Source organism: Astatotilapia calliptera, chromosome 6, assembly GCF_900246225.1.
Source record: "Astatotilapia calliptera chromosome 6, fAstCal1.2, whole genome shotgun sequence".
NCBI classification, from domain to species: Eukaryota; Metazoa; Chordata; class Actinopteri; order Cichliformes; family Cichlidae; genus Astatotilapia; species Astatotilapia calliptera.
In genome coordinates, this window is record NC_039307.1 from 33,588,866 (window position 1) to 33,604,873 (window position 16,008).

The following is a 16,008-nucleotide window of genomic DNA, read 5'->3' on the forward strand; positions in this document are numbered from 1 at the left end:
GGAGAGCGTTTTCAAAACGCTGCGCTTTCCTTGACCGAAAACGCTGTCTCAGTGTGGACGGAAGGCCAAAACGGAGAGAAAAAGATGCGTTTGAGTGATGAGTCATGATAGCATTATAGGCTGTTCACTTTTAAGTGTGGTAATTAGAAATATTGCAAAATAAAATACACACAAATATACTGTAAGAAAAGGCTTTATTTTTTAGTATATGCTGAATTATCAGTTTCAAAGCTACTCTACCAGAGTTTCACTAAAAAATGAAACAAAGGATATGTTTTAACCCTTTCATGCATGAATTATGACAACCTCTCAGCGAATAGCTTCTCTAAAATCAATAGAAACCCAACATTAAGTTCAGCTGAAGGTCAAACTGCAACAAAAAACTCTATAATCAACAGTTTACGTTAAAAACAGCTTCTTCTTTTGGAAAATAAAAACAAAAACGAACAGAAATCCCAGTACAGTACAGTTCCTTTGTATCGTGCTGCTGCCACCTGCTGCTCTGGGGTGGGAACAACAACACTTTGGATTTGCGTTCGTTATCAGCAACAAATGAGTTTTACTTTTGAGGCTGCAGTTTTTAGTTATGTTTATTTGTTGGATTCCATCAGTTTTTCTTCGAAGAGCCGAAAGACTTTCAGTTACTTATGATAAACTGTTTGTCTTATACAAACAGATAAATACAGAAAACAAGGAAGAAAACAAAGCTTGTATTCTATTTGATTTTCAAGATATTGAACTTTATTTTTTCCATTTCACCGAGTTCTTTTTTCCATGTACTTTTTGTCCAATAATTTTTTTTAATAATCAGATTAATGTTTATTTTAAAATTAAGAATTATTTATATTTTTTCTATTTGCTATATACTGAGCTGAAACATCCTTCTGTGTAGTCATGTAACACATTATTTTAAAATAATATATTTTAAACAGGTGGATGCAGGAATTAAGTGTTAAAACAGAGTCTTGTTCCATTTAAGCTATCTTTATTTCACATTTATTTGTACGCAATAAATACAGTTAAACATCCATGGGTGTGTAAATACGACGCCTGGCAGCCTCCGCATAGCCGACGCTGTAAAACGTGGGAGTTTTTACGTCCTTTTTAAAAAAAATGAATTTCAGATTCTGACTTGATGCATAATCAAGACCAGTAAACAGGTTAACAAAAAATTCTCTAATGGAAAAGAAACTTTAGGTATTCTTTTAATACAACAGGGTAAATGCAAACTTCAAAAATAAGTTTGATGTCATTCAGATCTCAAGGAGATCAACGAGAACGCAGCGTCACAGCTGACGGATACCTCTTTTCCTCTGATCAGATTCAGCTACGGTTTAATTGTTTTTCTTTTCTTAAAATCTTAATTCTAAAAACAAAAAAGGGGAAAAAAGCTGTGCCATTACTTACACAGATATCCATCTCTAAGCTCTCCGTAAATTATCAATACGATCGATAAGTCATATCTCAATCAAAGACACTACAATGGCTATTTACGGCTAAATAACAGGAAGTATTGATACCAATACGGCTGGTAAACAAACATCAAAAAGGAAATATTGAACAAAACATCCACAATACTGAAAAGGAATAAGAAGACATCAGAAAGTGCTTCACTATAGATTTTAAACTGGACAGCTAGCAGCTCAGGATGGTTTCCTCCTTAAAAATAAAAGGCATCTTTAAACTGCACATGCTCAGTGTAAACTGTCCTCCCCAACAGCGACTGTTACTGGCATCATTAGTGTCGTAAAAACAGTTTTTCTCTGTATTATGCAACATAAAAACAAAAGAGTTAGACTGTGTGTTGCCTCTTTCATATCAGATTTTGTATGTTAACTGAATTTTTTTGTGTCCTTTCTTAAACCGATGGTGATTTGCTAATAGGGTCATTTTGTCTCAACTCAAACAATTTTTAGAATTTTTCCTGGTCCTTCCAACCATGAAATTAAATCAGGATCTGTCATCAGGGAAATGTACCACAAAAAAATTCTAGGTATGGTCTAGTTAAATTATATTATTAAAAAAAAATTATTTAAGGTCCCATATTTGAGCAAACACCAAAAAGAATTTGAAAAGTACTCTACATGCTTTATTTTGTCCATTCGTCCATTGTCTTCTGTGTATCCTTAATAGGGTCATAACTATAAACCATTCAGAAAAGATTACCAAATGTTTTGCAGTGTGGCGGTCCACGTCCATGTTGATTTCTTGTCTATGGAATTAATTTCTGTTACTGTCAGTCTCCTGAAAATTACAATACCACTACAATACAATACTAACTGGCAAGAGAAAATATTTTGTGAATGAAACATAATTCATGTTCATTATTATTATTATTATTATTATTATTATTATTACATGAATGCCTATACTTTCATTGATATTTGGAAAGTAGTAAAATATTTTTTACTACTACTGTATAGTTAAGAGTTTAATGATAATGTATTATCATATATCATTGCTTATTTATTTTTACAGTATCCACTAGAACAGCGGCATATGGAGCCTCTTGCAGAAAGGCAGAGAGGTGACAGTCATCATCCTGGCAAACTAACCACAAAATATCAAAGTTAACCTAATAATTCAAGAGGAAAATATTCCACATCAGTTTTATATGGACTAACATTACTGTTCTGTTATGAGTTTAAGATTGAGCTTCTTTTAAATGCTTTATATTCAGTTTAATCTTCAGTCGCACTGGGGATTAATAAAGTAAACAATCTCTCTGTATGCCTGTGTAGCTATCTATATTATAAGACATTAAACTGTATTAATTAAATAACAAATAAAATCACAGCTGAAGACTTGAGCACCATGTGACATGATTAACTGTTCGCAGGATTACTAAAATGATTGAAACATGAAGGTGTTTTGGCAAAAAAGCTGGTCAAACATTAAACTGCAAAACTGAAAGTGCTGTTTGAGTCTGAACATTTTCAACCCACCACCAGAAAAAGATGCTGTTCTCCACAATATGTAAATAAGGATAGAGTATAGGCGATATCAGCAGCTGTATCAAAATGAGAATTTTATATCCCCCATAGTTGAGTATAGGCATTCAATCCAAAAGGTCACATGTTGTGGAGAAATAATGTGAATCTTTTGTGCAATCAAATGTTTTATTTTTATTTTAATAGCACAACAAATAATACATTTGTTAATAAATCTTATTCAGACACAAGTTTGCTTGTTGCTTGCTTCCTCACAAACGACCATTTCTGCTCCTTACATTCATCACCCTGAAAACAGCACAGTGAACAAATCACACTGAAACACTGTGTTTATTTCAGTTACAAAAGTTATTTTTATTTTAGGTTTCATGAAACACATATATATTGTTGGCAGTACTTTAGATGAAGGCAGCATGCTGCTCTCAGACTTACACTTAAACTCAAAGGGTCTATAATCTCTAAACTGATATATTTTACAAAGAAATCCTGTCTGGGCAGCGTCTGGATTTGGACTGAAGAGCTCGTTGGCATTTCTAAAACAATAGCAAACCTGCACACCATACATTGTTTGGTTTTTTGTTTTGTTTAAAGTTGTAGATATACATTAGAGACATGGCAGATTTGCATATATTCTTCAGGGTCTGCAGTCCTTTTCTCTTCTTCTGTGCTCCTGTGAGAATCTAAAACAAAGGTCACATAAATCATGGGGTTAAATTGATGCCTGTGGGACAAAATTACTCCAACAATATTCAGGACAAATTTATTTTTCCTCTGCAAAAAAATGAAATTGAGTACAAAGCATGTGAAACTTTTCTGTCTTGTGTTGTGTTCATTTATGTCTTTTCTTTTCTCTTTAATGTTTCTGTCCATTATATGTGCAAGAACAAACTTCTGAATCACCTCTTAGTGATAAGTGTCTACAGTTTCCTTTCTCGTTTGGCTCTGGACGAAGGCAGTCGCACTTTTCTCCTCTCCCTCTTCCTTCTCTTTCCTGCTTGGCTTCTCAATGTCCTTGTCTAGTCTCGTCTACTTTTCTACTTTTGCCCTGGATGACTCTCACGGTCTGTTACAACCTAAAAGAGGAATTATGGATTTGAACAACTGGTCCCTGAATGCAATTGACACGCTCTTCTCAACGAGAAGCCTGGGCTTGAGTAAGTCCGAGTGTCCTTTCCTGCCGGATACACAATGGACAGGTGGAGGAACTGGAGGGTCGTGTGCCTGGCGGGACTGTCAATCGAGAACATTGTAGACATCTACCTTTTCGGAACCACGATAACAGGGTTCTTGTTGTTCGGAGTTGGCTTGGCCCTGGCTTATCAAAGATAGCAGAATTGGCTTTTCAAAACCCCACAAGGCTGCCCGCTATGATGGAAATGATGGGACGGGTCGTGACTTCTCAAAATGGGCTCATTGAACGCAGCACGGATACGATCTTGGAGAAGCTCACGGCAGTCTCTGCTCTCTGAGCACAAGATTGATAACATCTCAGAGAAGCTCTCCAACGGGAGACTGAGAGACCAGTGACGGACTGTTAGACCAACTGTGAAATTGACATGCAGTTGTTCGCACTAAAGGAAAACCACCATCATTTCATGCAGCTACCGTATCGGTGTCAGCTGTGGTCTCAAGGCTGGAGCTGATACGTATGTATGTTCGGGGGGTCCAATTTCACTGCAGATGTAAACATTGCATGTGACAAATAAAAGGCTTGATTGAATAGCTTCAGACTTATGTTCAAAGAAAAGAAAAGAAGCCCTCAAACCTCTACTCTACTTTATGTGTTGATTTAATGAGCGAGTTAACTTTGTTTCTCTCTTCTCTCAAACGTCTAATCTCTCCTCCTCCTCTTCCTCTGTGTTTTATTCAGTCGTACCGTTTACAGCAGCGAGCAGGGCTTCTTCTTGACCTTGGCGGGCTGAGGGCAGAGGACGGCACGAATGGCCTCATCAAACACAGTCTTCAGACCACGCTGGGTCAAGGCTGAGCACTCCAGGTATTTGACTGCATCTATACATGCGAAGACACATATATGTTAATAAAAGAAGAGAAAGAACTACAAAGACAAAGTAAGAGAAGAAAGGTTTGCTGGTAGTGGAGAAGAATAAGTTCAACTTTCAAAGAACACTATAGTCAACTACAGCTACTATACTTTTACTGTGATGCCAGGAAATGAGGGGAATAACAAAAATTTGCAGAGGCAGTCAGGCTACAAAGTTCTCTAGCATCTTCATCTGCTAGTTTCATATCTTCACTGGTGAGGAGAGCTTCAAATCTTAAAGTGCTTTTCAAGCAAATAAAGTAAGAGTGACTGACCTATCTCCTTAGCCAGAGCTAGGCCCTGTGGATAGGTGATAGGCGCCAGCTTCTTGTCCTTCAGTTTCTCAATGGTATCCTTTTCATCCCTCAGATCCAGCTTAGTGCCAACCAGGATGATGGGCGTGGAGGGGCAGTGGTGACGGACCTCAGGGTACCACTGGCAGAATACAGAGTAAAGGAAAACTAAATAAGAGGCAAGAAAGGGGAACACGCAAAATCAAGGAACGTGTTAGAGGCAAAAAACAGAATCAAAGGCGGAGGGAGATGAAGCTCTGATGCCAGGTGTTACAGAAAGGTGGATGAAGGCTTAACACGAAAAACAATGCTATGAAATGAGAGAAATACATCATCCAACTCTCACACACAGCATCAATCATTCATTCATATTTATTTTCAGATCTGTTTGGGTTTTTCCTCCATTTCTTTATCCAAGTACCTATTATTTTTCTCTATAATAAATTACTATTTTTCTCCTCCCTCTTATTTTCTCAGGTAAACCACAAGCCAGTGATTGTTGTGGGCTATGACTGGTAAATCTGTGTTGTGGAGTAGCTTGCTCACAAAGCAGCTATTTCCATGGAGTTTTGGGGTATTACCTGATGAGATCTACTGCTGTTTCTTTCAGTCACTTTATTTTCAGCGTCTTACCATGCTAATATTTAACCAACTGTGGAAGTTTTAATAAAACACAGTTAGAAATTTGCATATTTCTGTTCCTTTTGTTCCTTTTTACATTTTGTTCCTTGGCAGCTGAGAGACAGGCCTCATAAAAAACAGCCAAAACTCACCTTAGCTCTGACGTTCTCATAGGATGCCGGGCTAACCAGGGAGAAGCAGATTAGGAAAACATCCTGGATGGAGAGACAAGGAGACAAAGAATTAGAATAGCTGCTGCAGTTTTAATTAGCTGACATGTTATATAAGTTCTGTCTGTGTAACTTTATGTCCATTACTTCTTGCCAAGCTCTAAAAGTTGAGTTCTCACAAAATTGAAATGCTTTCCACATTACATCTGGAAGAAAGCATATCTTGCTTGCATTTGTTTATATTTATTATAACATTTATATTTACAATAAACAACATGTTTTCCATAACTCATGATAACTAATAAAGAAACTAATAAAAATGGTCTAACACTGGATTCAGACCCCTGTGTCCTTACTGAAAACTAAGCGTAACTCCTGTTTTGGACGTTTTGGATCTATTAAAGTTGGCTATTTTATTAGGGACAAAGGTTTTTTGAAATGTCCTTGAGAATGCAGTTTCACAAGTGCTGACTTGAAATATTTATTTCGAAAGGACGAAATTATGTTTCGTTTCTACTGTGGAGAAGATCAGGTTAAATGTAAAACAACTACTTCAGCTACTCTACCACATGTTGTGTGTTTATCGTAGTTATCTCATGGCTAAAAGCATGAAAGTAAGTGGTACATATGATACACATTGTTTATAACACATAATGTTAAAACCCCCTTGTTCTAATGAGCTGTACGAGTGCTTTGTGTGTGTATGTGTGATTCTGTACCGTCTGTGGGTAGGACAGTGGGCGGAGCCTGTCATAATCTTCCTGTCCAGCTGTATCCCAGAGGCCCAGGTTGACCGGCTTGCTGTCCACCATCACATTAGCTGAATAATTGTCGAATCTGTGGGGAGAGAAGAGAAGGTCAACGATTGGTCAACCAGTCTCAGGCAGCCTTTCATTTCATTGGTTATTTATTAATTAAACAATCCTTCAGTTCACTGATTGTTTAACCAGTTAAACTCCTATAATGGGGGAAAAAACTACAACCATACTTGAAATATCACTGTTCACGAAAACATCAACCAACAACATTACTTTGGTTAGTTTGACACACAAGTCATATTAACCATGTCTAGTATAAGAGCATAGCTGTTAGGGTGCCTGGGTCGTCGACCCAGTGTTTTGTGTTTTTGGCTCTTTGATTTTGTTTATTTCATTATATTCTAGCTTTGCCTAATGGCTTATAGGATTATTCTTAGTTTAGGTTCTCTGTGTGTTTTCTTTTTAGAGTTTTAGTGTTCTTGTGTCACGATCTACCCTCATTTCATGCTGTGTTTTCTATCTGTCCGTCTGCCAGTTCAGGTTGTTGTTATTTTCAGTTTAGTTTTTGTATTCTCAGTTTTGCCAGTTCTCTGTTTGCCATCTAGCAATAAAACTGAGTTTGAGTTTACTTTCTGGGTCCGAGTGTCTGCACATTGGGTCCTCCTTGCCATCACTACTGCCTGCACACAGCCTCAACACGACAATGACACATAATAAGGCAGGGCTGCCCTCGTGTGGTCACAAAGAAGCATAACAGTTTAATTTCTCAATGTTGGTGTTTATATTTCTGGGTTTCCAGTTTAATATACGGTGGGTTCACATGTTGCTAAATAGTTGCACCTGAAGAAGTAAATGTGATGACTCATAGTCATTTTTATGAAGTTCTGGTCCTTCATGTTGCAGAGTGCAGCATTACATCACTGAAGATCTGAGGTTTAATATAACCTGTCTAATAATCATTTATTGTGCTTCCCTAGATCTTTTATTGCCTTCATTCTAATATGGCTTACATGTAATATTTATGGACTGTGTTCCTTTATATGGTTTTATTTTTTTTATTTTATGTGAAAGTTTGAAGTAGGCACCAGCACCCACTGGTGGAAGAAGCATTCAATTTTTTGCTGAAGTAAAAGTGCTGATCATTGTAGAAATATTCATTTTATTTCTTTCAATATTTCTTTCAATATTCTAATGTCCTGCATATTCCAAGTTGGGCTTAAATTTCTGACTGTTTACATTATAGATTGTGCTAATTATTAATTTGCCAATTAAAACTTTTAATTTTGGTTTGTAAAACTGTAGAAACAACAAGCAAAGTGATTAATGAGACTTAATGGCCAAAAAGGTTGTATAGTGTTTTAAACCAATTGCCCAAACCTCAAGAATATTTACAATAATAAATAATAATAATAATAAATAAATGTATACAGGAAAATGGATCAGATTGGATTTGAAAAACAGTTGCTAATCGAGTAATATTGTTATCTTTTTTAAACATTTACTATGGAGAAGGTTAGTTTATATAAAAACAATGCATTTAAATATACTTCACATATTAGATTCATATTTAACTGAATTTTACATTAAGCTGTTCAAATGTCCATTCAAAATGTAGCAAAACTATTGTGTTGCATGGACATACAACACTCTAGTACTTGACTTGTTCAATTCCAGCGCTGTCAGGACCTCAGGTGCACAGCGATATTTATTGTTTTAAAAAAAGAAAAGCCCATCTCACTTCTTTCCTCTTTTCTTTCACCGTGTGCAGAAAGCAGCTGACGTTTGATCAAACACGCTTTGAACCACAAATATGTTTTAATAACCTGCAGGCTGCTGCCAGCCCAAACCTGCCTGTGTTACAGTCAGACATCTCCAGATGGACTGCAGCACATGTGTGCATCTTCTCTATAATATTTGTCCGTGTGTCCTGACACAGTGCACAACTGATCAATGAAGACATGCGCATGTACCTGTAGGTGCCTCACAGAGAGACCGCGAAAGTGTTTATGTCTGTATTTCTGTGTGTGTAGATGTTTGTTTGTAGTACTCACACAGTAGGAATGTACTCTCCGGGGAAGGCATTGGTTGTGTAACTGATGAGAAGACATGTTTTACCCACAGCTCTGTATAACACAAGTAAAAAGACAAAGAGAAGTCAGGAAAGAGACATAGAGAATGACAAGAAAAAAACACAAGAGACAGTAAATGTTGCTATTCCATATATATATATATATATATATATATATATATATATATATAAAGAAAAAAAATATATAGTACTGACAGGAGATGATGCAATATGCACGCCTATACACATCAGTCACACTCCAAGTTTAAATGTTTTCTGGAAGTGCATTATATTTACTCTGTGAGCAACTCCCCCAGTTCCTTTGTTGACGTCATTGTTCGAAAATACTGTCACGGTCAAAAACAAAACATTCAACAAATACAGATTTCATGGGCACGCTGACATCTGTAAACAGTGTTTTTGTGTTTCTAATTTGCAGAAATTCAGTGATCTGTGTTCAGCTTGTCCCAACATCCACAGTGATGAAACTGCATGGCTGCCTGCAAGGTGATCCAGCAAGTATCAGCTAGCCTGCTTCTTATTCAGTTTCCACAGATTTGCTGCCAGCATTTTCAACAGCAGCACAAAGAACTCGAGGCCTGGTTTCACTGCAGCACTCATATTTCATGTTGATTACACTCTGGATACATCTGATTGGTCATAAGCTAGGAGGAGTGGCTTCAGTCTTTTTGTTTCATCAAATTTCAACGTGTTGTCGCCTCTTGGCCAGGACTCCCTTGAAAAAGAGGTTTTTAATCTCAATGGGACTTTTCCTGGTTAAATAAAGGTTAATAAATAAATAAACAGAATTCTGTAGAGTCTCTTATCTGACAGACGGAGATCAGAACCCCTGATTGGATCAGTCTTTATCACACTTATTGATAAATAACCTTCTTTTTTTTTTGCTTACATAAATAACCAAGCAAATCCAGTCTGCAAGGAAACCATCAGCTCGTCCTTTTTTCTCAGTCTGCCTGTGACTCTGTGCCATAAAAGACATTTGTGACGTACAAGCGTTTGTCAAATAAAGCAGGTTTATACTGGTCTTCTCGATGGTTTTGCTCGAAACTCTCACATACTCCCACCTTTTACTCAAACCACATTAACACAATAGAAATATTTTAAAATCCCACAATAAGATTAATAATTTTGTGGAACTTTGAACTATTATCAGACAGAAGAAATTGAGCTTCCCCCATTCTCTCCCCCCAAAAACCTTTTTATGTTTAATATGTAAATCAAATAAACATGTTGGCATATTTCTCATATACAAAATAATTTTTGGTTTTCATATTTAATTCTTTTAAGTATTATTATTATATTGTATATTATTAAAAGTAGTTATACAAAAATATGGAAGGGATGACACATCATTATTATCAACTGACGCTTCCATTGAGGGATCTGTGGGTGCACTTGTTAGCACGTTTCTTTACTTTCATGGCTGCTTAGTGTTATAGTACAAGTGTACTGAGTATATATTTTAGTGTTTTTCAGCACCAACATTAATAACAACAACAACAACAACAAACTTTTATACTTTGTGGCTAGTGAATTAAATTTTTTATTAATTATAAAATCCAAATATGTTCTGACTAGAAAAAAAAAGCATGACACAGAAACTACAAAATGACAGTCATTCCAAAAGTTAGCATTTTAAAAAAGACCAGCCCTGCTGACGAGATGACTCAGTAGTGATATGAGCAACGCAGATAAGCGTCAGAGTGCCTGTGAGCATTTCTGTCTTTGTGAGGACAACTCTGAGTTTTAGAGGTCGAGTCTGATGAAATGTTGTCAGTTTGTAACTTTTTCCAAAGGCTCGTGTGGGTTTAAGATTTAGTCTCACTGTTAAGGTTAAAACAGGGTTTAGGTCGAATGCAGAGGTTGAGTCAGGGATGTGGGTCACACATTAAATAATGCCACTAAAGGGTCTCATAAGTATAGCATTACATGCGTGTGCTTTGTGGTCGTGTGTGAGTCAAAAAGGAACCGCGCTGTTTCAGAAGCATCGGTTTGAGCTGAAAACAGGAACTGGCCACACCGAGCTTTCAAAAAAAAGGAAAGAAAAAAGATTTCTGCCTCACATCTCTCTCTGTCTGCTTCATAATCTGCTTTTCCATGAACATGTTTTATCCTATCGTTTTAACCTATTGTGACATTTCATTTCTTTTGGTCCCGTCTAAAAAGAATAAAAAGTGAATATATGGTGATGAATGGTTTCAACCAGACTGAGGCCAAATGGTGTCAGTTAGCTAGCTGCATAGCTCTACAACTGCATGTAAGAAAAAATAAAACTGAGTAAACTTTAATTTCTCAAAGGGGGCTTGACTTTTTTGTTACTCATTAGGTTTACTTTATTTTACAAATTATATCTGTAGCTGTATAACTGTTGTGCTTTAATTGTCATATAGCTCAGTAGGTAGAGTGGTGGCCCCATGATCGGAAGGTCGGGGGTTCAACTCCACTGAACGGCTACCCTAAGGTACCCCTGAGCAAGGTACTGTCCCTACACACTGCTCCCCGGGCGCTGCATTGGTGGCTGCCCACTGCTTCACTGCGTGAATGGGTTAAATGCAGAGGAACTATTTCCCTATGGGGACTAACACATACACATATAACTGCTAACTCAGCACTCACTTTAGCAGGAGAAGTCAATTAAATTCAATTTTATTTATACAGCATGAAATCACAACAACAGTCGCTTCAAGGTGCTTTATATTGTAAGGTAGATCCTACAATAATACATACAGAGAAAAACCCAGCAATCATGTGACCCCCTATGAGCAAGCACTTTGGTGACAGTGGGAAGGAAAAACTCCCTTTTAACAGGAAGAAACCTCCAGCAGAACCAGGCTCAGGGAGGGGCGGGGCCATCTGCTGCGACCGGTTGGGGTGAGAGAAGGAAGACAGGAAAGAAGGCATGCAAGAGACAAGAAGTACAAATCTGGGCTTCCACCTTCACCGGGATGCTCACAAGTCCTTAAAAATGTTGTATGTGCAGCAACCAGTGGTAAATTGTCTTTCTCTGAGTTTTAGGAATGTGACAGCACCACGAGCCACTTTCTAACATCCGACATTTTGACTTCAGGCATGAAAACAGCAGCAGCAGACAATTTCCTGACAGAGGTCAGCTTCAACCACCACAACCAGCTACTGCTTATACACCCATGTAAGTTTCAGAAATGTTTATATACACTTGCACAGGGACGTGTTTCTGTCCTTAACTGCCCTGCCAGCAGAAAGCAACAGAACGCTAGCTTTTTCCGAGAAAAAGCGACTTCGCTATAAGAATCACAATAGACAGAAACTTCATTTTATTTCAGCTCAGGCACATTAATGATGCTTTCTTTGAAAAACAGCAAGTTAGCTGCTGTCATCTCTACTTTTCAAGGACTATCTTGAAAACCTGTCAAATTATGTACAATACAAATAGCTGTGGTGTGGCTCTCCAAATTTCTTTTCTTTCTAGTGTTATATTTAATTTAACATTTATAACCCACTGCCCCATTTGCCTTTAAACGCACCTGTTTGTTTTGTAAGGTTTTAATGAGTCAGTCATCAGACTGTAGGATGTTCATTAACTTGGCTGCTAATTAAACCATACGCTTAAATCATTCACATTACTTCTGTTGTTCTTATTTGAAATTATTTATTATTATTTCAAATAATTATTTCTTATTTAAAACTCTTATTTGTGGAGTAAAATGGGTTAAAGAAGATGGATTTTGCAACACAGCTGATGAGCTCTGATTGCATTTAAATGCTTGTGCTGTTAAACTGTAAATACCACGACTCTTGAAGCGGACTTCCCTACAACATGAAACCGACTTCCTCTTCTCCATCAGCAGTTAAGTTTAACTACTGTGTGTATGTATCTATATATACACTGTTAGCGCCTAGCAGAGGTGATCAAAAATGAGAAATAAATGTGGAAATTACCACCACCATCATTAGCTTTCTGGCTGTCACATGAAACGATACAGACTTTCAAAAGGGCTGGCTGGGTATTTGCAATGTAGCTTTCAAATATTTTAAAAGGCAACATTTTGAAAACCTTTTCACAATATTTCCTTTTATTCATATGGGCGCAGGTGTAAAACTGGGCACATCTCCAAGCTCTTCCTCCTGCTTGTGTAACCCACTGAAGTGAACTGACTGCCTTTGTCTTAGTGTTGTGTTTTTAATAGAGGTGAACGAATTAATCCAAATATTGATACAGACACAGATATTGGTATCAGATTGATTAAGTGCTTTAAGTTCAGTCTGTAGTCCACTGAATCTGTTAAATAAATTATTTCTTTTGCACATGACATAATATTCCTTAAACAACCTATTAAAAAAGGTCTAAACCTGTTTGTGTTGACTGCAAGTCTATTTTATTTGTACCCTATAGAATATTTAATAACAGAAGCTGACCCAACGTGCTTTTGAGACATGAACAGTAAATTCTGGGTCTCCAAAAAACCCAGTTTGAAAATTCACGAGAAACTAAAAGGTGTGTTTTCTTGTTTTTTCTAATTATTGTGGAAAGTAAAAATCATTCAAATGTTTTTAGAATTTGCAAATTAATAATGGCATGTCTCATAAGTCGTGATACACTGCACTTACCTATATAGGCTTTCCTTATAGGTTAAAAGTGCGAGTATTGGTATCCGCAGTACTGACCCTGTATTTACTTGGTATCTGGATTGTAAAATTTGCAGTACTAGTTTGTACACAGCACTAGTTGTAAAGAAACAAGTAATAAAGGCGGAACTGAAATCTAGGTCAAGTTCTGGAGCGGAGTCAGAAGTAATGAAACAAGATCTACAAAAAGTTCAGCATGTTTACCTCTGCAGTGTTTATTGTAGCAGCATATTTTCACGTCAGTGACTTATTATTACTAATGCTTGTTTGTTTGTTTTACACATTTTGTCACTTCTTTTTAGTGAACTGTCTTTATTGACTTTAGCACACTTAAATTACATAAAACCTTTTTTTAATGGAAGCTTTTGATTGGCAGCTACTAAAAAACAGCTTCTTAAGAAAAACAACAAAACAAGTTATTTAAACACAACAAAAAAATTATCAAAGTATGGTTAACATAAAACCTGACTACTGTTGGTCTCCTGTCAACAGCCAATAATTGATGCTTGTTTTGAACACTACAAAGAATATTTGAGAAAACACACAATTAATTTTTTTAAATGTCAAAACTTAAATCATGTTTTGGATTTGTTTAAATCACTTGAACTGTTATTTTTCATGCAAGGTCTTTTTCATTAGCTGACAATCAAAGGCTTTCAATTTAAAAAAAGGGTTTTATGTAAATGTAGCGTGGTAAATGAAATAGAGCCAACACCACATGTTTCCCTTTCCAAATATTTACACACGTCACTGTTACGGCTTCTCTCTCTGCATTTTTTTTAAATCAGTGTCACACACCAGGAAGCTCTGCACACACGCTGCAGTACCCGTGTGCTACCTCTGGATGGTGAACTGCATGTGTTAAAGTGTTTACTGAACTATTTTTGAGAAACAACTGTAGAACTTCCGCTTTACAATTCCCTTCACTTTAACAGCCAGCCATTTTGCCCCACCTTCAACGATAAACGCATTTGATGGCAGACGGTGGCTCATCCAAACTTCTTACGCGAGCACATTTCACCCTTTAGGGCAAATAAATTCAACAACTTTTCAGATGTCAAAAACACAATGAGGTTAATCATTTACACGTTTGAGCTTCTGTTTCTTTATTGCCTCTTCTTTTTTTAGTCATACTTTTTTCTCACTTTGTTTGTATTTTCTCAACTGATCTTTGTGGCATCTATCGGATTTTCATCTTTGAAGAGGAGTTCTGCTGCTTTAAAGCATTTTCCTGCATGTTGTGGCCTGCATGGCTCATCCAGCGCGCTCAGTGTGAATCACCGCTGTCAAATACACACCTTAAGATCTACATGTTAACACTGGACATAAAACACAAGTACAGAAGTTTCTTTTACACTTTTACGCTGAACCGCACAGTAATCTCGCTGAAGTGGATCAAACTGTTGCTCCTACCATGTGACAACCTTTGACAGCTCTATCTGATTACCCTGAAATTCAGAGCCTGGGGCCAATCCCCATTTATGCGTCAGCTGGGCGACCACTGTGTAATTCAAAGCTTGAAGGCCCCTTTAATTTATAACACACTGGTTAAAATTAGTAAAATAATAGCATACCCATCTCCCACGACCACACATTTGATAGCCTGCATCCTGTTCCGCTCAGCTTCGTCTGTGCTCTTCACTCTGAAACAGACTCAGAGAGGAAGGCCGAGAGACGCTGAAGAGCATGCAACTACAGGAAATTGTTGCACACCTCCCTCCCCCTTCTTTTGCTGCTTCTTTTTTTTCTTACTCAGCCTCTCTCCCTTCATTTTTGCACTCATCGCCTTCTTCCTGTTTTGTTCTTTTTTTCTTTCAAACAACAGACCTTAAGCTGAAAAGATACCAATACCCATAAAAAAGACACCCATAAAAAAATTAATGTGAAGGGTGTTGAAAAGCAGTCTCTGTTGCAAGAGAGAAGAAGCTGTGAAATGGCTACAAAGAGGAAGGTTCTGCGAACAATAAGAGCTTTATTTTAAACTTCCTCTTCTTTTGGGCATTTACCATTCAGTAAATGCAGACCAGCATGTCCGGAACATATGGAAGTTAAAATTAATCTACCTCAAATTTCAATTTACTATAAAAGATTGAATTCCATAAACCTCATTAATTAAAGACATGCACTCACATATTTCCCTTGGTTTACACAACATAACACTTACTCACATTCACTTCCTGGTGTTTTCTGCAGTATGTGTCTAATGGTTACCTTCATCTTAAAACAACATTAAACCTTGTTATCCCTCCTGAGTGATACAAGTACCCACCTGAAAATAAGTGTTTATTGTCGGTTAACTTCAAGTTATGTGTCTGTAAATGTGGTATTGTGATGCTAACCCAGCATCCTAAATGCTGTCCTAATGTATGCATGGGCACTCCCACCTCATCATAATCCAAAAACATGCATCTAGTCAAGTTCAAATTTACTTTTTTAAAGATTTAAAACAACAAGTAATGCACATGAACGCAATACAAAAT

The 16,008-nt window shown here is 37.0% G+C and overlaps 1 protein-coding gene across 2 annotated transcripts; it reads right to left on the reverse strand.

Moving 5' to 3' along the window:
* Nucleotides 1–3,113: 3,113 nt before the first annotated feature.
* On the reverse strand, nucleotides 3,114–15,220 carry rac2 (Rac family small GTPase 2). Of its 2 annotated transcripts, XM_026171853.1 has the most exons (7): nucleotides 15,103–15,217; nucleotides 8,886–8,957; nucleotides 6,796–6,913; nucleotides 6,059–6,121; nucleotides 5,268–5,427; nucleotides 4,828–4,961; nucleotides 3,114–3,631 (listed from the first exon to the last, which is right to left on the reverse strand). In XM_026171853.1, exons 1-6 carry the CDS (start codon nucleotides 15,135–15,137, stop codon nucleotides 4,831–4,833), a joined length of 579 nt encoding a protein of 192 aa, XP_026027638.1. In that variant the 5' UTR covers nucleotides 15,138–15,217; the 3' UTR covers nucleotides 3,114–3,631; nucleotides 4,828–4,830. The 2 variants fall into 2 exon arrangements, with proteins under 2 accessions (XP_026027638.1, XP_026027639.1); XM_026171854.1 differs by lacking the exon at nucleotides 3,114–3,631 and having other exon boundaries at nucleotides 4,901–4,961; nucleotides 5,264–5,427; nucleotides 15,103–15,220.
* Nucleotides 15,221–16,008: the final 788 nt, after the last annotated feature.

What these genes read in the sequence shown, in the direction of transcription:
- rac2 (XM_026171853.1), bottom strand. Translation starts at nt 15,137, where the DNA reads ATGCAGGCTATCAAATGTGTGGTCGTGGGAGATGG. An exon ending in CACTGTCCTACCCACAGACG is followed by an intron (nt 6,122 to 6,795) that starts GTACAGAATCAC and finishes CTCTCCATCCAG; the next exon opens with GATGTTTTCCTAATCTGCTT. An exon ending in ATGAGAACGTCAGAGCTAAG is followed by an intron (nt 5,428 to 6,058) that starts GTGAGTTTTGGC and finishes GTATTCTGCCAG; the next exon opens with TGGTACCCTGAGGTCCGTCA.